Below are 27,353 nucleotides of genomic sequence, written 5' to 3' on the forward strand. Positions count from 1 at the left end.
CATTTCGCTCTCTGTATAGACTACATCATGTTCCCCACCAAAAGTCGAGTTGCCATCTGTCACCTTATGCATGTGTCCATTTACCTCTTTTGCCCTCTCCCCCTTCTCCCCTGGTAACCATCAATCTGTTCTCTGTTATCTGTGTGTTTGTTTTTTTATCTTCCACATATGAGTGAAATTGTATGGTGTTTTACTTTCTCCATCTGACTTATTTTGCTTATCATAATACGGTCAAGGTCCATCCATGTTGTTGCAAGTGGCAACATTTCATATTTTTTGTGTGGCTGAGTAGTATTCTGTTGTATGTATAGACGACATCTTTATCCATTCATTCATTGATGGGCACTTGGGTTGCTTCCAAATCTTGGCTATTGTAAATAATGCTGCAGTGAACATAGGGTTGCATATATCTTTTCAAATTAGAGTTTTCATGTTCTTTGGAGAAATACACAGAAGTGGAATAGCTGGATCATATGGTAGTCTATTTTTAATTTTTGAAGAATCTCCATACTGTTTTCTGTAGTGGCTTCACCAGTTTGCATTCCTACCAGCAGTGTACAAGGGTTCCCTTTTCTCCACATCCTCTCCAATGCTTGTTATTTCTTGTCTTTTTAGTGATAGCCATTCTGACAGGTGTGAGTGGATATCTTTTTGTAGTTTTGATTTGCATTTTCCCAATAATTAGTGATGCTGAACATCTTTTCATGTGCCCGTTGGCCATTTGTATATTGTCTTTGGAAAAATGTCTGTCCAGATCCTCTGCCCATTTTTTAATTGTGTTGTTTGGTTTTTTTTGGTTGAGTTGTATGAGTTCTTTATATATTTAGATTATTAACCGCTTATTGGATATGTGATTTGCAAATATCTTCTCCCAATAGGTAGGTTGTGTTTTTCTTTTGTTGATGGTTTCCTTTGCCATTCAGGAGCTTTTTAGTCTGATGTAGTCCTATTTGTTTATTTTTTCTGTTGTTTCCCTTGCCTGAGGAGACATATTCAAAAAGATAGTGCTAAAACCAATGTCAAAGAACGTACTACCTATGTTTTCTTCTAAGAGTTTTATGGTTTCAGTATTATTAAAATCCGACACTTTCGTAGGGCTGAGAGTCTCATAGTCTTGTGAGTAAATTATTTAGAAACTTTCAGTTAAACATGGTGGATTGAACAGATGTGTTTACATCCAACACTTCCTAAAACCTCACTAAAATAACAATAGGGGGATAAAAAGGCAAAAAATTCACAAAGATGAAGAGAATAAAAGAGGAGACAAAAGGAATGTCAATAAAGTTTTGCAAGTTATAAAATAGATAAGTGGTAGCTAATACAACATTTTGGAGAAAACTGAAAGCTAAGTGCTTGCAGTGGGAAAGAACAATAAGCAAATTGATTAGAGCCCTTGAGCTCCAGAAAGGCTCAAGAATCAGAGGTACTAGGATCCCCCGAAGTCAGGGAAGTGAGCAGGGTGGAAACAAGGAAGATTGATTGAAAGTCTGTATTAGAAGGGGTTAGACCCCTAGGTCTTTTTCTCTACTTTGTGCTGCATGACAGCCACCCCTTCCCCAACCCCAGCAGAAGATTGGAGACATTGAACAAGAGGCACTCTTGTACCAGACAGAGCTCAGGTGGGGGTACCCAACCATTCTGAAATGGATGCATGGACACACACAGTCGTCAGATTGAGCAGTGAACCACTACCTCTAATCCCCTTCCCTGTTCAACTCTGAGAATGCTGGAACCAGGATGTTATCCTTATTTGCAGTGGGAATGAGGAAACTATTGTAAGATTCATTTCTAGGGAAAAGCCAAGAGAGAAGACCTAGTATACCAGTCGTTAGGAGTTCATGTTCCTGTCTGCTCACATTTGAGAAAAGCCCCAAGGTGATGAGCGTCCCCAAACTACAGAGAGCCTTTAATTATATGTAGTCTAATTCTTCACTTTTAAATAGAAACAGATAGCCAAAGATCACCAGGCATTTGAGGAAAGCCTGTAACACGAGAGTCAGAGATCAAAACAAATGGCATGGGTTGGGGGAAGAAGGAAGAAAAAGTAAAGGTACTCAGAAAAAAGAGATTAAGCAGGAAGTGGAAGAAAATGGCTAAGAAACAATAATTAATATTCTTAGACATAAGAGAAGCTATTTCTTTCTTGAAATAGGAATAGGGATGACTAGAAAGGAACATTTGAAGAGATAGCACTTGAAAATTTAAGTTATGAACACAGAAATGAGAACCTCAGTAGAAATGTTTGAAAATGAAATTAATGTGAAATTTTTCAGGTATGAGGGGCTTCTTGATCGTTTCTTTTGTGTAGGGGAGAATCTTGTGCTGATGGACTCTCTCACCTTTTATCTGGGAAGGGTTTTATTCCTCCATTGTATCTGAAGGATATTTTTGCTGGATGGAGTACTCTTGGCTGAAGGTTTTTGTCTCTCAGAATTTTGAATATATCATTCCACTCTCCTAGCTTGTAAGGTTTCTGCTAAGAAATCTGCTGAAAGCCTGATAGGGGTTCCTTTGTAGGTTATTTTCTTCTGCCTTGCTGCCCTTAATGTTTTTTCTTTGTGATTGATTTTTGCCAGTTTTACTAATATATGCCTTGGAGAAGGTCTTTTTACATTGATGTAATTAGGTGTTCTATTAGATTCTTTTACTTGTAATTCCAGCTCCTTCCCCAGGTTTGGGAAGTTCTCAGCTATTGTTTCTTTGAACAGGCTCTCCACTCTTTTCTCCCTCCATTCTCCCTCTGGAATACCTATAATCCTTTTGTTGATTTTCCTAATTGAGTTAGATATTCTCAGAGAATTTCTTCATTTCTTTTAAGTCTTAGTTCTCTCTCCTCCTCCATCTGAAGCAGTTCTGTTTTTCTCTCCTCTAAATTGCTAATTCTGTCCTCCATATCAGCTCTGTTATTTAAGGACTCCAGATTTTTCTTTATCTCGTTCATTGTGTTTTTCATCTCCAACATTTTTTATTGGCTTTTCTTTATAGTTTCAATCTGTTTTGTGAAGGATTCCCTCTCTTCATTAATTTTATTCCTGATTTCATTGAACTCTCTGAGTTTTCTTGTAACTTGTTGAGTTTTTTTATGATAGCTATTTTGAATTCTGTCATTTAGATTGTAAATTTCTGTGCCTTCAGGATTGGTTTCTGGGTGTTTGTCTTTTTCCTTCTGGACTGGAGTATTAGTATACCTCTTCATATATTTGATGGGGTGGATTTGTGCCTTCACATAGTGGCACTATCTGGTAGAAGATTCCACCTGCCACCACTGGGGGTGGGGCAGGAGCTGTGTATTCTGGGTCTGCCACAATCTGTGTCAGCTGTGCCTGTCTGAGCCTGGGCCACTCCTTGGGACCACAGCAGTCCTGTAGTCTCTCCCACCAAATGGGAAAGTGATCATGTTGGGGCTCAGAGCTGTCACCGCCTGCTTCCACAGTGTCCCACTGAGGCATGCTCCACCTTCAGGGCTGCAGAGATACTGTGGGCGTTCGCAGCAGCCAGGAACTCGTTTGCCCGGGCGTGCAAGTCCACTGCCACCTCTTCCTAGATCACACCGTCCATTGTGCTTGGTGGGTGGGGCCTCCCCACTGGGTCTGAGCCTTGGCCACTCTGGGACCATGGTAGCACTGTGGGCTCTCTCACGAGACAGGAAAGTGATCATGTGGGGGCTCAGGGCTGCCATCACCTGTTCCCACAGTCCCGCTGAGACATGTTCCCACCCTTGGGGCTGCAGTGGTACTATGTGCACTCCAGCTGGGAGAGCAGTCACACGCATGTACAGTGCTGCCGAGGGGCCAGAAAGTGCTCACCTATCTCCACCACCACCACCACCATCCATCTTCAGATGAATAGTTTCTTGGGTCTCAGGCATCCTGTTGTGCTATGTGGGTATCCTCTGTTGGTCAATGAATGTTGATTTAGTTGTAGTTCAAAGGGGGAGAGATAAGGGGAACAGCTCACTCTGCCATGTTGCTGATGTCACTCTGAAATCTTTCAGAAGTAGAATCTGAAGACAAAGAGATGCACAAATAGAAGAGAAGTGGTAAGAAAGGTCCAACATACAAATAAAAGAAGTTGCAGGAAGATAAAACAGAGAAGAAAGAGGGGAAGAAAGCATCAAAGAAATAATTCAAGAAGAAATATTCTAGAACTGAATTTCTAAGAACAGAGAGGCTTAACCAGGACTTGGCAAAATGCGTGCAAATAGATCCACACAAAGGCCTTAGTGACATTTTGGAAAACTGGGGAAAAAGAAGATCCAGAAAATTTCTAGAGACAAAACCAAAAGATCAGAAACCCAAAAGCTTGGGAATCAGAAAGATTTTAGATTTTTCAGTTGCTATACTAGAAGCAAGAAGATCATGGAACAGTGTCTTAAAAACTGTGAAAATGGTTATCAACCTAGAATTCAGTACTCAGCCAGACCAGAATTAAGTGTGAGAACAGAATGCAGTCATTTATCAGACATGCAAGATCTCAGAAAATTTACCTCCCATCCATCCACCCTCAAGGAGTTACTGGAAAATGTGTTCCACCAAAATAAGAGAGTAAACCAAGAAAGAGGCATCTAGGAAACTGGGAATACATTGTAGGATAGAGGTAAAGGGAATCCCTAGACTGACAGTTGAGCTGCAGGCTGAGAAAAGCCAGAGTGGAGCATGGAATGCAGACATCAGGTGCTGTGTCTGCAGAAGGGAGACAGAGGAGGAGACAGATTCGCTGATGTGTGTGAACATGTTGAGATGAGGTGAAAAGTGTTAGAGAGTGTGGAGTTGAATTAGTAAGATGAATAACTGTCTCTTTTTCATTTTTAACTTCAGGAAAAACAAAGTTTCAAAGGAAGAAAGTGAAGGGACAGCACGCTGTGTAGTTTAGCTGCCAGGCTGATATTCAGCCAGTGTGGCCATGCTGGTTGTTAAGATACTAGCGTATTTATAGACTGAGTGGTAAATAATTACTACCTCGAGTGACCTCCCTCTTGCCCTGTTACCTCCTTTAGGCCCCTTTGGCACCTCCCTCCAGTCCTGCTTCGCATCCAGCAATTAAAAGGTTAATAATTGGCATGGCAGGAGTCCCTTTAGGACCCTACTCACCTCTTGGCCTCTGCTCTGATTGGTTGGTGTCGGGGTACCAATTAAACATTTTGAACATTACCTTTGCTTAGTTGTGAATACTGTTTACATAATCATAATATAAATATTGATCTAACTAGAAACTGTAATAAAATTAGGAAGGAGACGTTTGGGGAAGGAAGGAGTTGTAGTAGAGTTAAGTTCTTGTTTTCCATAGTAGGAAATCTATAGTTAATATCTGAAGCTGAAAAAAAAATTAAAGCTATATAGGCATTAATTTAGAAATATAGAAAAAATAGCTAAAAGTGTTTAAAAGTAATTCCTTCGGGGGAGTAGAAATTGTGTGTTGGGGGAGTATGATGTAGGGGATTGCTGTTTTCATTATATGCCTTATAAAGCTAAAAACATTTAAAATCCTGAATGTCTGTTACATTGAGGAAAAATTAATTTAAAATAGAACATTATTTCAAAAAACAACTTTAGTCTTCTAAACAACTTGGCTTTCTTTTCTTCCAGTGGCAATATGATCACCTCACAGCTACCTATCTTCTGCTTCAAGCCAAGAAGACTCGAGGGAAACCTGTTCGTTTAAGGCTTCCTTCTTTTTCCTGTAGACAAGTCAGTGCTATCCCCTTCACAAACAGCAAGGTAAATGTTAGAACCTTCTTTGTGAACACCTATTGCTCTAGGCATGTGCCTGCCCTGTTGATGGGTGGATACACCACTGCAAAAGTTAACTTTGCTGGTGTCAAAATCCAGAGGCAAGACATTTTATGATTTAAATATTTTTGTTGAGGAAAATGGGAAATTCTGTACTTGAACTCTAAGCTTTTGAAGATTAACATGGCATTTAAAAATTCTTCCCCTCCCCTTTTTTTCACAAAAGTAATTCCTGATTGTTATAGAAAAAATTTTAAGCCACAGAGAAGCTAAAGAAAAATAGTGTTTACCTGTAAACCTACCACCTATAGATAATATAGTTTATATTTTACTGTGTCTTTCCAGTCATTTTTTAGTATGCTTATTTATATAATTTATGTACGTTTGTGCTTTTAAAGGATGCAGTATTATTGAATTGTAATTAATCAAAAAAATTGTTGGGAGTAAGACCTATGAATACAGGACATGTTATACTTCATATGCCATGAATATTTCAGTGACTATCTTGATACTCATTGTGTTAAGAGTTTAGGTTTTGTTTGTTGTGAGCAGTAGCTATAGCTCATGCAACCCAAGTTCCTTGTATGAGTTAGTTGTAACCAAATTATTTTTTTTCTGTTTTGTTGTCTTTGTCTCATTTTCCTTGGTCATTAACATTTAGAATGGTAGAGAAGCTTTATGTATTTGGAAGTGCTGTGTCATTCCTAAGTGGTCACGTTAGTCTGTTTTCACTGTGATTCTTTGTATCTCCATGGCTTAAAATTGTGCCTTCTGAATACTTTCGCAGATGGGTGTGGAACTTTGTAATATAATCTTCCCTCAGATTAATTCAGGTTGCAGTTGAAATGATTTTAGCACTAGGAAACTCTACTTTTGTTATTCTCAGAAAGAGGTAGTTGGCCCTCTTTGGGAATCCAGTATAGCCCAAATGATTATGTGGGTGAGGTGATTTTTTGTTTCTCTTTCTTTAGGTTTCAAAACTCTGTAAAAAAAAAAAAAAAAAAAAAAAAATGTTAAATGCTGCCTCTTTGATGATTTTCTGTTGAATTCCCTGTCCCCCACCCCCTTGGGTTCCTTTAACACCTCATTTAGATCTCTCTCTGGCCTTGGTCAATCATGTGCTGCAGGTGTAGTGGGTCTTATGTCCCTGCCAGACTAACTTGTGCCCCTTCTTCCCTCCCTAGTTGATCTTTTGACCAAACTAAGAAGTAAAAATTGTTATGGCAAGTGGCTACTGTGTAAAGAAATCTGTGCAGTGAGATAATCGTATTCCTGGGATGGTTTTATAGTGTGTTCTTAGAGAGTTTATTGGGCTGTTGAATACCCCATACCCCGGCGATCTTTTATCCATGGGCTTTGTGTGAATCAGCATCAGGCATCCGGCCCACATCACCAAACACTTTCAACTTTCAGATTCAAGTTAACACTGTTAGGTCCAAGAGGACACAAAAGCGTGAACTTTGCTTCTGAACCAGGTAATTTCAGAAAGACATTAGATACCTCTGTACTTAGAATAACCACTTCAGCTAAATTTTTAAATTTATGATATCTCAGTTAAGAGGTTTGAGACATTTTCCTAAGCCATTGGATTTTCTTATATCTGGACTCCTGGACTCAATTCCTCTGCTTATATGATTCATAAAGTGTACCAGTGGACAAGATCTGGGAAGATATTTACTCTTATCTTCCATCTAATGAGCATTTACCTAATAATTTAATTATTTGGGTATTCATATATTTGAATCAATTTTTATAGCAGAGAGATGTTTTAATGACAAGAAATGAAGTAGAAATCAAATTTTGGGTTCTTTTCTGATCTTTATGCAAGTCATTGAGATCTGAAGCAAGCCACAGAGTCTCTTTGTACTTTTCTTCCCCTTGATGGAATCACCCTTTTCCTCTGGGGAGTTGTTGACAGGAAAGTAAGTAATTCTGAACTGTTAATAAATAGATGGCACTTTTAGTGAAACAATAATACAGTCTGATTCAAGAATCACAAAAGATGACATCATCAACATTATTAGCATTTTCAGGCCCCATGTTAGGCGCTTGGGAAGCAGATCTCTGTAAGGTGTGGTACTTGGTGAGGCAAGACATATACAGAGACAACACCACATCGTAAAGATGGTTAGTGCCAGATGAGGGGCTAGAGGTGTGCTGTAGAGAGGGGCTTTAGAGGATGGGAGTGATCACCAGGTGATCCAAAGTGGACTCACAGTCAAGTTTAGAAAAATGGAAAGGAAGGAACACAGTATTCACGGCAAGACAAATGGGATTAGCAAAAGCTCAGGTACCTGAATGTGCTTGCTATGTTCTGTTGACAGTGGCTAGACTCGTTTGGTTAAAATGAGTTCAAGTAGGGAAAAGTGAGAGGAAGAGAGAGAGCAAGTAAGCTGGAAGGGTAGTGAAAGCTGGATTGTAGAGAGGCTTAAAATGCCACGTCAGAGGGGTTGGGCTTTTATGCCGTAGGTGATGGGAACCATGGATTTTGAGTAAGATGTGGCAAGTCACTGACATGACTAATTTTGAAAAATTCATCCAGTGGAGTATAGAATTGTCAGGGATGTGTGTGCTGTTACTGTCTACTGCAGTACCCATGACAGCCATCATTCATTCAACACTGTACTTTCCCCACTGAGCCTAGCTTTAGCATTCTTCTCAGCCTGGCACCCCGTATAGCTAGATCTCTAGTTGATGGTAATTGGCAATCCTAGAGAACTCTGTCATCTCCAGTTGAGAGGGTGGAAGGATTGGTGGCACAGACCATATTGTATGTTTGAACATTTCAGGTCTGAGAAGATTTGTCCTTGAATCAGAACAGTGGCAATGGGACTGGAAAAGAAAGGATGAGGTGTGAGAAATTCAAGTAAAGTTGCCTGGCCACGTTAACTAGATGTTGAGGGGAAAAGGGGAGGAGGGAGAAATAAAAAAATCCAATTACACTCCATAGTCTTAGAATTTAGGGTATATTTGGTATACCCTTAGCTTATAGAGGGGGAAGAATGAGGGACAATAAATGATTCTGGTGGTATTGTTAGCATGGGACCACAATACCTGTCCCCAGCGAATCTTTCATAAGGCTAATTTATTCCTACTAGAAACTGCTAACTACCCTCTGTGTTCTTACAACTAAGAAACCTGTGTTTCAAAGTTGTTTCCCTTCCATCTTCTACTTTGTCAGAGCTTTTTATTTGTAGATCTGCAAAGAAGTTATTTGTCTGGTGTTATAGCAGCTTTCTGATAATGATGAGCTATGTAGTATGCCGTATAACATCAGAATGTTCCAAGACATATTGTTTGAGAGTCAGAGATTCTCCTATCTAATAATTTGAATGAAATTTTTTGACTGCCTGCTTTCTATACTGAATGATGAGCTCCTTCAATATACTGTCTCTCTCAGTTTCTGCTTCCAGGGCCTTGCTCTGTGCCAGGGATATACTATTTTAAAGTATAGCGTGTCTCTAAGTTCTTCTGTTTTTGAATAGTCAAAGAATCTGAGTCTAGAAGATGTCACCACAAGTGATGAAAATTATGTGGCTGGCTTAAGAGACTATGAATGGTGTGAAGACAATTCATCGACAGGTGTGGCTACTCCCCAAACACCACAGGTTGGTTATTTTTATTACTATTTATAGCAGGATATATTGTCTCAATTATAAAAACATCTAGGCTGTAACATGAGATCTAGTATGTTCTTGCAAATTTAGTGAATTCCTAAGACATTGAAAACATTAATGGGAGATTGTTGGAATATGAATGAAAGGGAAGCCAATTGTTTTCAAGTTGAAGAAAGCCAAGATTCCAGTTTGGAGCACTTTACCACCCCTTTTTTCTTTTCCTTTTTTTTTCTTAAATGAGATATAATTTCCATGTAGTTAGTTAAATTCACCATTTTAGTGCACAACTCTGTGTGTTTTGACAAATGCATAGTCGCGTCACCACCAAAATGAAGAACAGTTCTGTGACCCCCCCCCAAATTTGCTCATGTCCCTTTGTAGTCAACTCCCCATTCCCCCCAACTCAGAGCAGCAGCTGATCTCTTTTCCTCTCCCTTTGATCATCTTTTTCTCCTACTTGGAGTTTGTTGAGCATCTTGAATGTATAGTTAATATTTTCCCTCTCTTGTCCCCGAGGGAGCCAGGCAGGGTGCACTCCTTTCTTTCTCAGGGAAGCGCAGCCGCAGGCGTACGTGTTTCTGCTCAGGGAACTTCACCAGACACTCAGTCCAAAGTTTTCCCTGGGGGCTGGTTACAAAGGCACTCTGCCTATGCAATCAGTCACAGTCATAGAAATCCCAGACTTCCAGAAGGAAACCAGGTATTCACTGTAACTCACACTGTTTGTGCAGTCTATATAACCTGGTATAGCAGGTCTCAGTGCCCCAGCCGTGCAAACAGACTTATCTGTGTCGTGAACTTTTTAAAAGCTGAGTTTCCAGGCTCCAGCCAGGACCTGCTCTGTCAACTCTTGTGCACAGCCAAGGCTCCTGGTACATATGTGTGAGAGTTTGAGTGGAATGAGTATCTTCAGCCTTGCCAGATAATACCAGCTTTTCCCCAAAGTGGTTGTATTTTACTTCGAATAGCAGTTTAAGAGTGTTCCCATTGCTCCACATACTTATTAATACTTCATATTTTTAGCTATTTAATATTTTCTAATCTGGTGAAGGTAAAGTGATTATCTCATTGTGGTTTAATTTGTACTTTTCTGACTACTTAGGCATCTTTTCGTATATTAATTGGCCAATAGGGTTTCCTGTTCTGTGAAATGGTTTTTCAAGTGCTTTGCATATTTTCCTTTCTTTTTTTTTTTTTTTGAGGAAGATCAGCCCTGAGCTAACTGCTGCCAACACTCCTTTTTTTTTTCTGAGGAAGACTGGCCCTCAGCTAACATCCATGCCCATCTTCCCCTACTTTATGTGTGGGACGCCTGTCACAGTATGCCTTGCCAAGTGCTGCCATGTCGGCACCTGGGATCCGAACCAGTGAACCCTGGGCCGCCAAAGCAGAATGTGTGCACTTAACTGCTGCGCCACTGGGCCAGCCCTGCATATTTTTCTATTGGATTGTTTCTCTTTTTTTGTTTTATCGAAAAAGTTCTTAATCTTAATTCTAATCCTTTGTTGGTTATGTGTTGCAGATATGTTATCTGAGTTTGTTACTTGTCTTTTTACTTTCATGACAGAAGTCATTAATTTTAATGAATTAGAAGTTGTCAGTATTTTCCTTTATGGTTTGTAATATTTGTGTCTTTTTAAAGAAATCCTTCCTTATCCAGAAGTCATAAATGCATTCTTGTATATTGCTTCTAAAAGTTTGCAACTTTTCCTTTCACATTTAAGTCTTCAATCTATCGGGAATTAATTCTCCTGTATGGTATGAGGTAGGGAACCAATTTTTCCCACATATAATCAGTTGTGCCGGCATCACTGAAAATTCTCCTTTTTCCCCACTGATCTACAGTGGTCATTCCATCAAATATAAAGTTGTCATATGAGTGTGTCTGTTTCTGGGCTATATTTTGTTTATTGGTTTATTTGCACCAATACCATACATCTTAATTACTTTAATTTTATAATTGTTCTTCTATCTGGTTGGTCGGTTTTCCTCTCATTTCATTCTTCTTTAGGACTGTCTTGGCTATTCTTGCCCCTTTGCATTTCCATATACATTTTAGAATCATTTTGACAAATTTGAAATACACTCAAAAATTGAAATTACATTGAATTTAAGATTCAGTGTGGGAAAAATTGGAATCTAGACCCTCAAATCCCCCCTCCGTAAACACAGTACACCTCTTCCTTTATTATGTTTTAGTTAATTAGTTTCAATAAACTTTTAGAAGTTTCTCCAAAAAGGCCTGACGTATCTTTCGTTAGATTTATTCCTAGGTTCTTTTATTTTTTATTGCTATTGGGAATGGTAGGTTTTTTAAAATCACATTTTCTAACTGACGGATACTGGTGTACAGATAAGAGATAGATTTTGTGTATTGATCTTATATTCCACAACTTTCCTAAACTCTTTTTAATTCTTATAATTTGTTTATTCTTTTGAGTGTTCTGTATAGAAAATTATATCATCTATGGATGACAGTTTTGTTTCTTCCCTTCTAATTCTTTTGCCTTTAATATCTTTTCTTTTATTACCTCACTTAGTAGTCCTAGCAGTGTAGCAGGCATTCTGTGTTCTTCCCAATTATAAAAAAATGCTTCTACTGTTTTATCATTAAATACATTTTTTCTCTCTCTCTCCTTCTTCCTTCACCTTCCCGCTTCCCATCTCTCTCAACTTCCTTCTCCCTCTCCCTCTTCTTTCCATTCTCCCTCTTCTCCCTCCTGCACCCCCCACCCCATATTTTTCAGGCTAAGCCTTTTTTTTTTTTTATCTAGTCCTGGTTTGCTAAGATTTGTTTAAAACTCATGAATCTCTGTTGCAGAAAAAGAATTAGATAAAATTTATCTATTGAGATAGTCATCTTCCATTTGTTATTGAAGTACGTTATGTGTTATATTAATAGATCTGATGTTAAACCAATTTTGCATTCTTTAGATAAGCCCTATTTGGTCATGATGTATTACTGTCTTTTTTTTTATACCTTGCTGGGTTTAGTTTCCTAATATTTTGTTTAGGATTTTTGCTTCTGTGTTCTTAAATGAGATTGAACTATAATTTTCTTTCTTAAATGACTCTTTTTTTCTTTGGAAAATGTTAATTTTATTATTACATAAGTAATACATGGATACATTCATCTTATAAAAAATTCAAACAATATAGAACTATGCTGAATAGAGTGAAAGATTTTCTTCCTCTTTCGTTGTGTCCATCCCATCTTACATTAATCTCATCTGATTTTGGTTTTAAGATTATATTAGTCTTCTAAAATCAATTGAGATTTGTTGCTTTTTTATTCTCTGGGATGGTTTTCAAGAGCTGGGAATTATATTTTTCCTGAATGTATGATAGAACTTATCATATAACTGTCTGGGCCTGGAATGTTTTTATAAGAGGTTAGTTAACGACTGATCCAATTTCTTTTGTGTTTATAAGAATATATATATTTCTGTTTTTTCTTGACAGTTTGGTGAGTTTTGTCTGTCGTGTCCATTTCATCTAAGTTTTAAAATATATTGGCATAAAGTCAATAGGAGAATATTATGATCTTGTGAATATCTGTAGTATGGTTTATATTCCCTTTTTCATTCCTAAAGTGTATTTGCTTTTTTGCAGCTCTTTCATTTTTTCGATCAGTCTTGCCAGAGTTTTGTCAGCTTTATTAGTCTTTTCAAAGAAGCAGTTTCTGGCTTTGTTGATTCTATCTATTATATCCTTGTTTCTTTTCTTTTTTTTTCCCGAAAGATTGGCACCTGAGCTAACAACTGTTGCCAATTTTTTTTTTCCTGCTTTTTCTCCCCAGATCCCCCAAGTACATAGTTGTATATTTTAGTTGTGGGTCCTTCTCATTGTGTTTATGTGGGACACCACCTCAGCGTGGCCTGATGAGCAGTGCCATGTCCGAACCCGGGATCCGAACTGGCAAAACCCTGGGCTGCTAAAGCCGAGCATGCAAACTTAACCACTTGGCCACAGGGCCAGCCCCGATATATCCTTGTTTCTCTTTTGTTATTTTCTGCCCTCATTTGTCTGTTAGATCAATCTTAGTAAATTCTACTGTTAAATCTTCTATGTCCATATAATTTATTGTCTGCTTGATTCATAAATTTTTCTGCTTGAGCATGGGATCTGTTACAAATCTTCTAATGTGATTGTAGTTTATAATTTTCTCTTTGTAATTCTATTTTTGCCTTATACGTATATTTGAAGCTATATAATTAGCATCTAAGTTCAGAATTTTTATTGTGGTGAATTGAACCTTTTATCGTTTATAGTGATTCTCTTTATTATTAGTAATGTTTTCTCCCTAAGTTTGTTCCTCTGATATTAAGATAGCTATATTGATTTCCTTTTGGTTGTAATTTGGTGTATATTTTTTCATCTTTTTATTTACAATCTTTCATGCCCTTATATTTTAGGTAGATCTCTTTAAAACTACGTAGAATTGCATTTGGAGTACAAACAAAATCTTTGTCTTTTGAATTGAAAGCCTGATAAACTTACATTTATTTTGATTACTGATGTATTTATCATATATCTGCCATCTTATTTTGTGTTTTCTTTTTTTTTTCTCCCCAAAGCCCTGGTACATAGTTGTATATCCTAGTTGTAGGTCATTCTAGTTCTTCTGTGTGGGACACCACCACAGCATGGCTTGATGAGCAGTGTGTAGGTCCACACCCAGGATCTGAACCAGCATGAAGCAGAGCACATGAACTTAACCACTTGGCCATGGGGCTGGCCCCTTATTTTGTGTTTTCTGTTTGTCCCACTTTTTCCTGTAATTTTTCCCATATTTCTTGTTTTTTATGTTAATTTCCCCCCCTCATTCCACTGGTTTCTATTTCATTTCTAGTCTTTTAATATTTACTCTAAATTTTTAACATACTATTTAATTTAACCAAACATAATCTATCTTTATTTTCCCTCCAAATATATGAAGTCCTTGGAACACTAATCTCTGATCCCCCTTCCTGGATCACATGTTATTGATCTTGTTTATGATTCACTGTGCTTCTTATATATGAAGATTTGTATCTTTAATCAATTTTGCAAAATTCCTTGAACAATTGCTGCTTTTTCATTATCTCTATTGTCTATCTCTGGAATTTAGAACAGACCTATGTTACACCATCTCACTTCATTTCCCATTTATCTTAAATTTTCTTTTATATATCTCATATCTTCTTTTTTCTGGACTACATTCTGGATAATTTCTTCAGATTTATTTCCCATTCATAAATTCTCCTTTTATTTCTATTTAATCTACTTTATGACATGTCCATTTGAGGTTTTCTTTTTCTTTTTTTTTTCTTCCCTGCTTTTTCTCCCCATCCCTCCAGTATATAGTTCTATATTTTAGTTGTGGGTCCTTCTAGTTGTGGCATGTGGGACCATGTCAGACCTCAGCGTGGCCTGACCAGCAATGCCATGTCTGTGCCCAGGATCTGAACCGGTGAAACCCTGGGCCACCGAAGCAGAGCGTGAGAACTTAACCACTCAGCCATGGGGCTGGCCCCCCTGAGGTTTTCATTTTTGTCATTGCATTTTTTTGTCTCTTGCGATTTTTATTCTTTTTCAAAGCTACTTTGACATTTTTGGTAATCTCTTTCTTTTCTCATGTTTTCAATTTCTTTTATTATTTTAAACATAAACATATTTATCTTCTGTATTTGGTAATTTTAATATCTGACATCTTTATGGACTTGATTCTTTTTATTTTTTTCTGCTGACTTTTGTTCATGATGTTTGTATCTTTTGGAACTATTTTATGGGCTCATTTTTCTTGGAACTCTGTGGGAATTCTTTGAGGCTTGGATTAAGGTTGAAGGCTTGGATTGTGTTGCACTGAAGCTTTTCTTTCAGATAGGAGTTGCGTTTGCTTCTACCATGCTCCTGAGACACAACCTATTTAAGACTATTGTAAATTAAAGTTTTGGCTTGAGATTACAGGAACCATGCAAACAGAATGAATTTGGGCCCCAAACATCTGTGAAGACTGTCCTATGGTTACTTATAAATTATTAAAGGAGATTCTTTTTTTCTCCTCCAGAGCCAAGGCCAAGGTAGACATGTTTTCTTGCTGACTCCTTTGCAGGGCAGATTTATATTTAATTCCCCCTTTCATTTTTGTTATAACCCCTCCTGGCTTTACAGGGGAGCTTTGAACCTAATTTACCACCTTACATAGGTCTAAGGCTTCCGTGGCTATTAAAACCTATGCTGTAGATTATCTGCGAAGGTAGGTAGATGCCCTTAGGGCAGTGGATGATTTTGGCCTTGGTTTCATCTCTGGATTCAGTTACTTCTCCTGTTTTTAGTTTGGCCTCTGAGGATTTTCCTTTCTTTCTTTGCTAGCTCAACCATAAATTCAAAAGGATTAAAAAATATTTTCTATCCAACATTTATGTTAGAGTATTTTAACGTGGTTTTTCTGCCTAATCATTGACTAAACTTTTATTTTTTGGTACATATTAGAGACAAACCATGGCAATCTAAGTATGGGAAGCAATTCTTAGGGATTTACTTCTAGCCATTCTCAGTATTACCTAGGATCTTGGTACATTTGATTATTTGGCCTGAAACATGTTGAAAATTACCTGTCAATAGAATAGACTATCGTGATCTTCATGTGTTAAAGAGCACTGAATATACTTTTTTAAATTTCATGGTATTGCCAATAATATCCTTTTGATGGTATTTCCTTTTAATAAAAATGGTGCAAGGTAATTTGCAAATGATTAAGGCATGTTGTAAAGAAATTGACTTTTCTCCTTCTTCAGTGTGCTTTATCTAGTAACTTTTTTTTTCCAGTTTGCCAAGCATTGGACAGAATCAAATGGTCTGGAATCTAAATCATTAACTCCAGTATTATGCAGAGCATCTGCCAATAAATTAAAGAACAAAGAGAATGTATATACTCCTAAGTCTGCTGTTAAGAATGAAGAGTGCTTTGTATTTCCTGAACCAAAGACTCCAGTTAATAAGAACCAGCATAAAAGAGAAATACTCACTACACCAAATCGTTACACTACACCCTCAAAAGGTATTTGCTATGTGGATTAAGCAGTGGTAAAATACCTTCAAATTCCATGCTTCTTACCGTGCTAAATAAACATATAGCAGGTCAGAAATGACTAGCTTGCTCTCAGGAATTTCTGGAAGCCAAGCTACTTTTTTATCATATGTTATTTGCGTTAGTTGAAATGAAAGCATGTAAGTCAACTTCTGATTTTTTCTTAAATGATATTAACTCTTTTTCACATATATAAAGTTGAATCACAGCATCATAGAATATCAAAGCTGAAAGGCAAGTTAGAGCTTCTTTAATCCACCTGCCTTTCCACAGCTGAAGAACCTGAGACTCAGACGAGTGATTTGCCCAAGGTCGTGTATCCAGGTTTAGACTTGACACTTTGTCCCCACTTATAAGAACAAAAGCTGAAGTCTCTGCTGAGCCCTTCTTCCTCGTCTGGATCTCTGGTTCTGGTATCTGATCTTTCTCTGCCCTGTTGTATTATTGCCCATGCCCCAGCAGACAGGATAAATCTGTGATGCCCTTCCAGATGTCTCTATCTATGTCCAAATATTACAACTCTCTCATTTCCCTTGGTTTCCTCTTCAGCTTTATCACCACCAATGATTTAAGCTGTTTTCTTTATGACACCCCAGTGTTTTGTTTGCTGGTCTCATCTGGATGCGTTCTCTTTTGTCAGGGTGCCTCTTAAAACACAATGCCTAGAACTGAACCCAGTTTTTTAGTCCTGGGGCTCACCAGGGTAAGACAGTCATTGTTGGGAGAGTAGAGACTCTGTCTGCCATGTTTACTGCAGCATCACTTAGTACATGGTAGGGGCCATGTTTGTGGTCTGATGCATAGTAGGCGCCCCATGCCTGGTACAAAGTGGGGGCTATGTCTGTTGAATGAAGAATGAATAAATTAGAGAGAGCCTGAAGGGATTTTATTTACTATGATCGAGTCTCTGTCACTTTATAAATGATGCCTAAACTTTATTAAAAGCCTTTTTTCCAGCAATTATGACCTACTCTTTTTTTTATGTTATGACTCTAATGAACCCAAACCCTGAAGCATTGTCATGTGAACTGCTGCTAAACCACATCCTGCCATTATGCTCCCAGTTTGCTAATGGGACTGATAGCCATTGGATCCAGAGGTCTGCTTCTTATACATAAAGATGTTATGAAAAACCTCGTCAGAATATTTGCTGGAGATTTTATTATTATGTTAATCGCATTCTCCAGTTCATCAGCTCAGATAACACTTTCCCCAAAATTGTGGTGCTACTTTGCTATGATATGTGTTTGTGTGTGGCTGCCTATGGTTGTTAAGAGGGCTCAGTGAAGTAACATCTGCATGCAGTAGGACCTCAGTGGGAGCTGCCACTGCATCTTTTCCTAATGAGGGAGGCTCTGTCTCTCTCCCCTTATTTCTCTTAATATAGCCACAACATCCTTTGTGAGTCAGGGAATTGGCAGGGAGATAAGATAGACCTTAGTTCATTGAGGGCTGTTTTGTTTTTAAAACTTTGATGCTTATAGTCCCTTCTATTATTGATAAATTTTACTTTTTAGCTAAATTGAACGTTTTGAAATATAGATATTTTGGAATTTATGATCTTAAAGTGGCATCAGTTTACATGTCTTGTCCCTGTGAGAAAGATTGTGTTGGTCAAAAGCTATGATTGGCTGTTTTTCTTTAAACGTAAGAGCCACTTTGGGAGCAAGTGGCCGAAGCCCTGACTGAGAGCTCCCATTAGTGCTCTGCATTTTACTTTCACTCTGAGTCATTTTGACAAAAGCATTAATTTCACTTTTCTGAATCCTGTACAATCCAGTTAGTGACAGTTTGTTGCAGGGTAACTATATCTGGTAGTAGACACTGTTAGTATACTAAGATGAAAACTTTTCACAGATGTTATTGATTGATCTTATCTTCTTCTTGTGGAACCAGTGAGAATAGTGCTAAATAGGCATAAACAAAACAAAACCCTCGACTTCTTTTAAAAAAATTGATATATATTTATTATAAAGTGAATAGTATTACAACTTTTAGATCATGAGCAAAAAGTTATCAGTGGTAACCAGATTTATTATTGCAAATTTGTCACAAACTGTCTGGGATACAAATACCCTACTAGAATAAGACACAAAACTCTGGAGTTAGGGAATATAAAAATAACCAAAGCTCATACCTCTTTAGTAACTGTTGTCAGGTTTTCACAAGGGACTGTTCTCTGAGCCTAAAAGGGTCAAATAGGGCTCTGAATTGAATTCACCTCTTAATACTATATCAATTAAAGGTATAAATTGAGTCCTTGTATAAATATAGACTGACTTTTATTTATAGAAAAGAGAATCAGTAATCATGAAATCTGCATTTATATGATATATTTAGATTTGTCATATATTTATAATAAAATCATAAGCATGGCCTCAGTTTTGCAGTGAAGAAAAAGAAGAGCCACACGTGCAAAGCAAAATATTTTGTTTTTATTATAAATCACATGGAAACATTTCTTTAAAGAATTAGAGCTTTAATATCACTGGCCAAGTGATTATAATATTTCTGAGTCAGTGAATGAGGTGATGTCTACATTGTTGATAGAAATTTTGAACCATAGTGTGTTGGCTACATTTGGTTTGTGTTTGCTTTTTTTCTAATAGCTAGAAACCAGTGCCTGAAGGAAACTCCAATTAAAATGCCAGCAAATTCAGTGGGAACAGAAATATCAATGACAGGCGTCATTAGCCCTGAGAGGCGGTAAGTGTTCTGTTTTTCAGACTCAGATCTTTAGCGTATGTAACCAGATTTCCTTCTTTCATACATGATAAACCTGATTAAGGGAAACCATCAAGTAGAATCTGTCAGACTGTAGGAATGTTTGTCCATGGCCATTACTGGAGCTGAAACCACTGCCTCCTTATGGGGTAGAATTTTGAAACTCATCAGCAGTAAGATTGGCACCTTACCTTAAATACAGCAGGCTGAGAAGATAGTGGCCCTGGCCCCAGCCAGATGATTCCCTCTCTAAAGCCCATCTTTCCTGCACTTCTACCAGCAGAGTATAGACATCCACTAACAGCATCACTCAGAGAGTAAAGATACTAAAGGATGTTTCAAAGAAAACCCATTCCTCTTGTATAAGCAGTTCTGCTGCATGGGTGACCCTTCATTGTCTTTTATAGCAATTTTTTAAAGCAGGATCCGTTGTGAGGACAGTTGGGGGGAATTAGAATGGGAACTAGATATTAGATGATACTATGGCATTGTTAATTTTCTTGATGTCTGAATGGTATTGTGGTTATGTGGGAAAACGTCCTTATTCATTGGTAGTGTATGCTGAAGTGTTTTAGAGTGAAGTATCATGACATCCTCAGAGGGGTTACTTTCAGATGGCTCAGCAAAGATGTCCATGTATTTACTGTATTTATTGTCTATATACGTGGAAAAAGCAAGTACGGCAAAATAGTAGCAATTGTTGAATCTAAGAAGATTTTTGAATATTCATTGTACTATTCCTTCAACTTTTCTGTATATTTGACATTAAAAAAAAAGGAGTGGAAAAGTAATTTTGCCAAGTGGCAGTTGCCTAGGGGAAGGGTGACGGCTGCTTTCCAGTGGGAGATGGCTTTCGTGCTCCCTGAGGCGGAGTGGGATGGTCTGGCCCTGGCAAACCTGAGTGAGGCTCACCTAACGCACGGCTTGTGAGGGCCCCAGCAGGCAGGAGGCCCAGCTCAACTCCCAGGCTTTCTGTGTTTTTTTGAAGGTGTCGCTCAGTGGAACTGGATCTCAACCAAGCACATGTAGAGGAAACTCCCAAAAGAAAAGGAACCAAAGTGTTTGGGAGCCTTGAGAGGGGTTTGGATAAGGTTATTACTGTGCTCACCAGGAGCAAAAGGAGGGGCTCTGCCAAAGATGGGCCGAGAAGACTGAAGGTGAGTGGACTGGGATTCTTCACTGTGGATTTCAGAAGCGGCTGCTGACTGGGCCTCTTTTTTTCTTTTCTTTTCTTTTTTTTTTAAAGAAGAGTACTGAATGAATGAATTGATTAGTATTTTTTATTTACTTATTCATTCATTTGGTTAATACATATTTTTTGAGCACCTAAAATATGCATGTTACTATGCACTGCGCGTTGAGAATGCAGAGGTAAGTTAGATACAGTCGCTCCTTTCAAAGAGCAAATAACTGTAACTCAGATATTCAAGTTGAGGTAGAGGGATTCATCACAGAGGCAACAGGGAGGTGGGGAAGCATGGGGCATATATGGGGAACTGAGAGCTGCCTTAAGGACGGGCACTTGAGCTCGGTCGTCATCTCTCTGACACATAGAAGAGACCCTGACACGTGGATACCCTTGTGAGCCCTCACAAAATGAGTGTTTGGGAGGTTCATTTGAATGTGGAGTGTGGTGTATGTGAAGAGAATGGTGAGCAGCAGACTGGGCAGATAGGCTGGGAGATCCTCACAGGCCTGGCTGAGAGGTTTGGACCTTATCTGATAGATCTATACAATGCTTCAAAAGGTTTGATGTGTCAGTCGTGTGGGCAATGTATTTGGTCAGGAAAAGAAGTTATCAGTAGATATAAAATACTTCTTACTCTCTTGGATTCTCTCTACACATTCATTTAATCATCTAATGAATGGCATTTGTGGGGGGGGGGAAGTAACAGGTGAAGGGTGAATAAGACATAGCCTGTGTCCTTGTCCTTGAGAACTCAGAGTGGCAGTGAAAACAGGCAGGGATGTTGCTCTGACACCTGGGCTTCAGTGCTGTAATAAAACATGTTTCCAAACATGTGGGGCCCAGAGGAGGGAGGAAAAGATGGTAGTGTTCCCCATGATTTGGGACAGGGTCTGTAATTAGCTTCTGCACTGAGACACTCATTTTGAGCTAATCTGGCAGGTTTGGGGGAAGGGAAATGCTGGGCTGTTGGGTAGAAAAGTGCTTCAGGGGAGAGTGTTCTGAGATCCCATCATGTCCTGTTTTAAAGAAGGTAGGACTTACCCGTTAGTGACTGTTGCCCTGTTGGCTTATTAGACTGCCGAGTTTTATGTTGCATATGGCTGTTTATTAGGCATGTTTTATCCTTTTATTCTAAGATTTCTCTAGTCGGAGACAGTTGTGAAGTATTCTAAACCCTGTGATTGCAATTAAGAAAACTATAGTGCCGTTTCCCTGAAAAATATTAAATAAAGAAAAGTTAAGGAAACTTGTCCAGTTATATACATTATTGAGAAGCCAAGCACTTATCAAATGCTGATGGATAATATTCTAAAAGTATTCACCTCTGTAAATTGTTTGGAACCTGACTGCGTTTTTCATTAGGAACTGCTGTAATGTCAGCTGGTGTTCTAGTACCCCCCCGTCCTTCTAGAATATAGGGAAAACCCGCAAAGTTGGGATAAGAAGACGTGGATTCTAGCCTCAGCTTCTCCTTGTGTAGCTTGGATATGTCATTTTATCCCCGACTTCCTCAGTTTTTTCATTTGCAAAAACTGGAGATAATGTCTACTCAGCAACTTGACAGAGCTTGCATGTATAAACAAGACAGTCTGTATGCAGTGCTACGTTGCATATGAAATGCTTATTAAAATAAGCTGTTCCAATGTCAGGTATCATTATTATTAATGTTGAGCGTTTCAACCCCAGTGTAGCAGAACCACAGTCCTAATGAGTACAGACCCAAGATCTGAAACTTGACCTAACTTTGGATCTTTAACCCTTTTTAATGCTTTAAGTTTCTGCAGTACTGTAGGACCTACTGTAGGAAATTAGCCCCATTTTTTCCACCTACTTCCTAAATTAAAAAATCATAAACTTACAAAAAGTTAAAAGGATGATACAAAGAACACATTAGTTTTTTAAAATAGCAGAATCATATGTTAGGAAGCAATCTATAAAAATCTGAAATTTAAATAGATGAATTAGGATTAATTATTTTACAAAAGAATCATTAAAATTGTGATTTGAAAGTATTCGTTTTATTATTATTTTGACAAAGCCAATTTAGTTTGGTGAAAGAGAACTGGACTGGGACCCAAGACACAGATCCTGTCACAACTGTGCCACTTATTTCTTTTATGACTTGAAACTGGGGTCCCCAAACCCCAGTCCTTTAACACTCACCTTCATATCAGCCTAGAGGGTTAGAGATATAATTGGCATGCAATAAACTGCATGTATTAAAAATGTGCAGTTCATATCCTTTGGCATTATATAGATACCTGTGAAACCATCACCACCGTCAAGATGACCAGCTTTTTAAAAACTTGGATTTATTTAAAAGGAAACTATATACCTTTAGTTTTTGCTGATTTTATCTCTCTAAATCAGATTGAAACAAATACATAAATATAAAAATAAAAATATTTATCCATGTACCACCTAGAGTTATCTTGTATGTCTCGAGTGATAGTTTATATCACATTTCAGGAAAGCCCGCCTTAAGAAATATGTATTTCTTCTTTGGGCCACAGGTTGTTAATTTGAAAAGTAAGGTAGTTGGATATTTTCCAACCCCAGCATTTTTGTTATTTATAAAAGGAACTCAAATCTGAAAGACTGAGAAAGTATGATTTTTTTTTTGACAGTGAAAGTACCACCAGGAAGATAGGGATTTTTGTCTGTCTCCAGGATGAAAACAATGCCTGGCACCCAGTACACATTCAATAAATAGTAGTTGAATGAATGATGGATGGATACTGATTAGGAATGTAATTGTTTCTGAGAATTATGCTCTCAGTCAATGAGAAAAAAATAGCTTGACATTACTTTTTTAAAGGAATACTTGTTATGTTCATTTTCTGATAGACTTGTCATAGAATCAGCTCCTGCAATGCTATAATATTCTTATAGTCAAGAAAGAATTAAGGAAAGCTATCCAGCTATATACAAGCCAAAGTTTCTAGGGCATTTGTCTCATCCTCCCAGTTTGCCTTTCAGGACTGTTGATGTCTCTATGATAGTATAGGAAGGGAGCAGAAGGTGAAGCTCAAACAGATAGATAACGTTTAATATTTATTTCTTTAAAAAGATTGGTGGGAGAGGAAGATGAAAGTGTAAAAAGGATGATATGGATGCAGTTACTAATAAACATGATTTCTCCAGGCTTTCTCAGTGCCATCTTATTCCAGCTCACCAAGAGTTAGCTGTCGATTCTTTCAGCATTTTTCTTGAAATATTTTCTTTTGAGAGGGTACCATACTGAGGAGTTTTGGGTCTCTAAATCAGGCAGGATGGTCTCTGTGTTGATGTAAAGATTTACTTCTCATCTTTCTTTTTCTTTTTTAAGCTGCACTATAATGTGACTACAACCAGATTAGTGAATCCAGATCAACTCTTGAATGAAATAATGTCTGTTCTTCGAAAGCAGCACGTTGACTTTGTACAGAAGGGGTAAGCAGCACACTCACCAGGCCGTTGCAGTTGTTATTTGATATCTTTTCAGCTTTGAGAGAACTTAGGTTGATTCACCTCTCCCCTTTTGAAAAAATATATTTCTTCCACCTTATTCCAAAAAGCTTTTATGGTAGAATCATTGTCCATGATTTTTTCTCTTCTGTTTTGTATGAGCCATAGAAGTTTTTTAAGTGCCCATATTGTCACCACTTTCAAAGTAGGAAAATATGAACTTCTTCCAGTTTTTTACATCCTCTATTCTCCTTTGAAGTTCTGCTTTATAATAGTATTTATAAATTATAATCTAGATTTGTGAGACACCGCTAAGAAATCAAGGATTTATGTAAATGCCTTCTCTGTATGACTTGCTATTTCGCAGAACCAGATTTTCAGTACTTTAGGGAGATATTTCCCCTTAAACTCTTGCCTACTGTGCAGTGAACTGCCATCGAAGCCTCTTTGGTTTGACCTCATGATCTGAATAGCCAGACCTCTGCTGGTTACCTAAGATGTTTGCATTTCTAAGCACTTCCACTCAGTTTTGTGTTTTAAAATTTCACTGTTTTATATATATTCATTATTATATATTATATAAAAGCAGCCAAGAAGAGCCACTAATAGTTTTGACAAAAATATTTAAATAGAGTAGTCAATATAGAGTAAGATTTTAAGAAACAGTCTTTGGCAAAAGTAACTTTCATTTTCACTGTCTGTAAACGTTGGCAAGCCTTCCTGACATGAACCCTGGCTTGCTTCTTTGGACATCGTTAGGACACATGAAACTCACTCCCACCTGTTCTTCATGCTTGGGTTTATCCACAGTTCCAGAACCTCTAACCAAATCTACATCAGAGAGTTTTTGATCATCTTTCCTTCAGCCGTATGATCTCTGTCAGATCACTGACTGGCTGTTAATCAGTAGTTTGTTCTTCTAACTTCCTGATCAACCAGAAGGTCTCTGCCTTGATCCTTTTTTTAAAAATCTTCTCTGTTTTCACCTTTTTGTGACAAAGCAGAATAACAAAAGCTCAATTTTTCAGTGGCATGATGTTACTAATCTCAGTTATATTCCATTGTTATCTTTTTCCTTGTTTTATCTTATATCTATTTAAATTGCTCCATGCTTCATCTTCCCATCAGGAACCTTAACTACAGGATACTCCTTTTAGCATTTCTGATATTGACTGCTTATTTTTAAGAGATCCATCCCCAAAACATATGATTAAGTTAGCGAGAAAAAGAATGATATTTTGGGGCTGGCCCGTGGCCAGGTGGTTAAGTTCATGTGCTCCACTTCAGCAGCCCGGGGTTTCATCGGTTCGGATCGTGGGTGCAGATGTGGCAACACTCATTAAGCCATGCTGAGGTGGTGTCCCACATAGCACAGTCAGAAGGACCTACAACTAGAATATACAACTATGTTCTGGGGGAGCTTTGGGGAGAAGAAGAAGGGGGAAAGAAAAGATTGGCAACAGATGTTAGTTCAGGTGCCAATCTTAAAAAATTTTTAAAATTTAAAAAAAAAGAATGATATTTTGTGAAACCTTATAATGCATAACAGATACAGTGATTTCTTTATACTTCTGTGGGATGGTGCCTAATCATGTGCCCATAAATATTTAGGAACTGAAATTTTAAATTGATCCTATTGTTTATTGTTTATTGTTTGTGTTTATTATTTATTTAAGATTTGTGAGACAAACTACAATATAATGTAAACTAATTAAAAATTGACTTGAATTGACATGAATTCAATTTATGCAACTTTTCGGAAACATACCTATTTCCTAAGATGTGTCTTCATTTAGACTGGGCCTTTCCATTAAGAATGGTTATTTTGGCAGTTCTGATTATATATGCCATACATTTCAACCATGGGAATGTACTATCTTGAGCTTTCTTTTTAACTCTGCTATAAAGTGCTGTAACAATCATAACCTCTTATTAGTGTTAGAAAAACCTCAAAACACATATTCTTCTGACAGATGGGTGGCTTCAGTTTTATTTATGTGAAAGACAATTTCTAATGAGGTGTGTGCAAAAAAATATTCTTAATCTTCCCTGCACTTTCCCTGCACTTTGTTGTGAACATTATGGAAATGGTCTGATGTTCACAGATTGCACTGTTGAAAGAGTTGCATAAAGGATGCCAGATTTCTTGAGCATGAATGGCATGTATAACTGTGAAAGAAGGGCTTTTCTTTGGAGCAAGGGAGAATTCTAGTAAAGCCTTTTCATCTTTATTCTTTCTTAAGATCTTAGTTCAGCTTCTAGGAAAACACCAGTCGTACTCCATCACTAAGACATAGCTAGGTCATTCGGAAACTGTAAGCAGTAGTATACCTATTGCTTAATATGAAATAATGGTTCATTTTTTCCCTGGCCTCTTAGAGGCTTAGAAATCTCTTGTAATATTCAGAATATTCATAGTTCTCCTACTAACTGGCTTCTTTTCTTGTTTTTTACAGCTACACACTGAAGTGTCAAACACAGTCAGATTTTGGCAAAGTGACAATGCAGTTTGAACTAGAAGTGTGCCAACTTCAAAAACCTGATGTGGTGGGTATCAGGAGGCAGCGGCTTAAGGGTGATGCCTGGGTTTACAAGAGACTAGTGGAAGACATCTTATCTAGCTGCAAAGTATGAGTGACGGATAGTTCCCATCCTGCCGGATGAGTGTGGGTATGATACAGCCTACATGTAGACCGGTGTGATGGGTTTTTGATTTTTCAAGTCCATTGGAACTACAAACTCGTTTTTAAAGAGCTATCTTAAAGACCAATATCTTTTTGTTTTTAAACAAAAGATATTATTTTGTGGATGAATCTAAGGCAAGCCCATCTGTCATTATCTGTTACTTTTTTAATCATGTGGCTTTGTGTATTAATAACTGTTGACTTGCCTAGATTCACTTCCATATGTGAATGTACGCTCTTAACTATGTCTCCTTTTAATGTGTAATTTCTTTCTGAAATAAAACCATCTGCGAATATAACAGGCTTCTCTCCTTTGTATTTGATTTTGATCCAAATAAAACCTCAAATGGCTTCCTGACTATTACGTAGAGACTATTTGGAGTATGTTTTATCTGTTATCAAATATGCCTTGGGCAGAAAAACAGATGAGAATTCATTTGCATAATTTTTTCCTATCTCTGATTTAAGTAGGATTTATTGAGATCATTAACTAAGTCACAGCTGTGGTTACCAGATTTAAACAACACATTTAGTATGTTGAGTAAAAGAGTATAGACTCCAGTAAGTGTGTTTGGTCAACAATAAGTATCTGAACTATGAACCCCCATGAAATGTTCTTTTATGTAATTTTCCTTAAGTCTCATTGTTGGCTCCAAATTTGTATTTTTTATTTCATTTTATTGATCTCTAAATGTCAGCAATTAAGTTATATTTTGTATGAGTTTTACCAATTAAACTAGTTGGGGAAAAAAATAACACTATTTCTAACTGGTAGTGAGGGAGTGTTTTGTCATTCATTTATTCAGTAAAAATTTAGTAAGTGCTTACATCATTAGGTCTTGGGGCTGAAGATGATACTGTCGCATAAGCTCAAGGAGTTGAGAGTCTGTT

At 37.6% G+C, this 27,353-nt stretch overlaps 1 protein-coding gene across 2 annotated transcripts in view; it reads left to right on the forward strand.

Moving 5' to 3' along the window:
• Positions 1-26,761, forward strand: part of MELK (maternal embryonic leucine zipper kinase) — an 88,710-nt gene extending 61,949 nt beyond the window's left edge. For both annotated transcript variants that reach the window (XM_070597014.1, XM_070597015.1), the window contains 7 exons: positions 5,586-5,717; positions 9,215-9,337; positions 16,157-16,388; positions 19,028-19,124; positions 20,131-20,299; positions 23,660-23,763; positions 26,235-26,761. In XM_070597014.1, coding sequence (XP_070453115.1) covers positions 5,586-5,717; positions 9,215-9,337; positions 16,157-16,388; positions 19,028-19,124; positions 20,131-20,299; positions 23,660-23,763; positions 26,235-26,412 — 1,035 coding nt within the window. In that variant the 3' untranslated portion in view covers positions 26,413-26,761. The remainder of the gene's footprint in view (positions 1-5,585; positions 5,718-9,214; positions 9,338-16,156; positions 16,389-19,027; positions 19,125-20,130; positions 20,300-23,659; positions 23,764-26,234) is intronic.
• The last annotated feature ends 592 nt before the right edge of the window (positions 26,762-27,353 follow it).

This window comes from Equus przewalskii, chromosome 26 (genome assembly GCF_037783145.1).
Source record: "Equus przewalskii isolate Varuska chromosome 26, EquPr2, whole genome shotgun sequence".
In the NCBI taxonomy this organism is placed as follows: domain Eukaryota; kingdom Metazoa; phylum Chordata; class Mammalia; order Perissodactyla; family Equidae; genus Equus; species Equus przewalskii.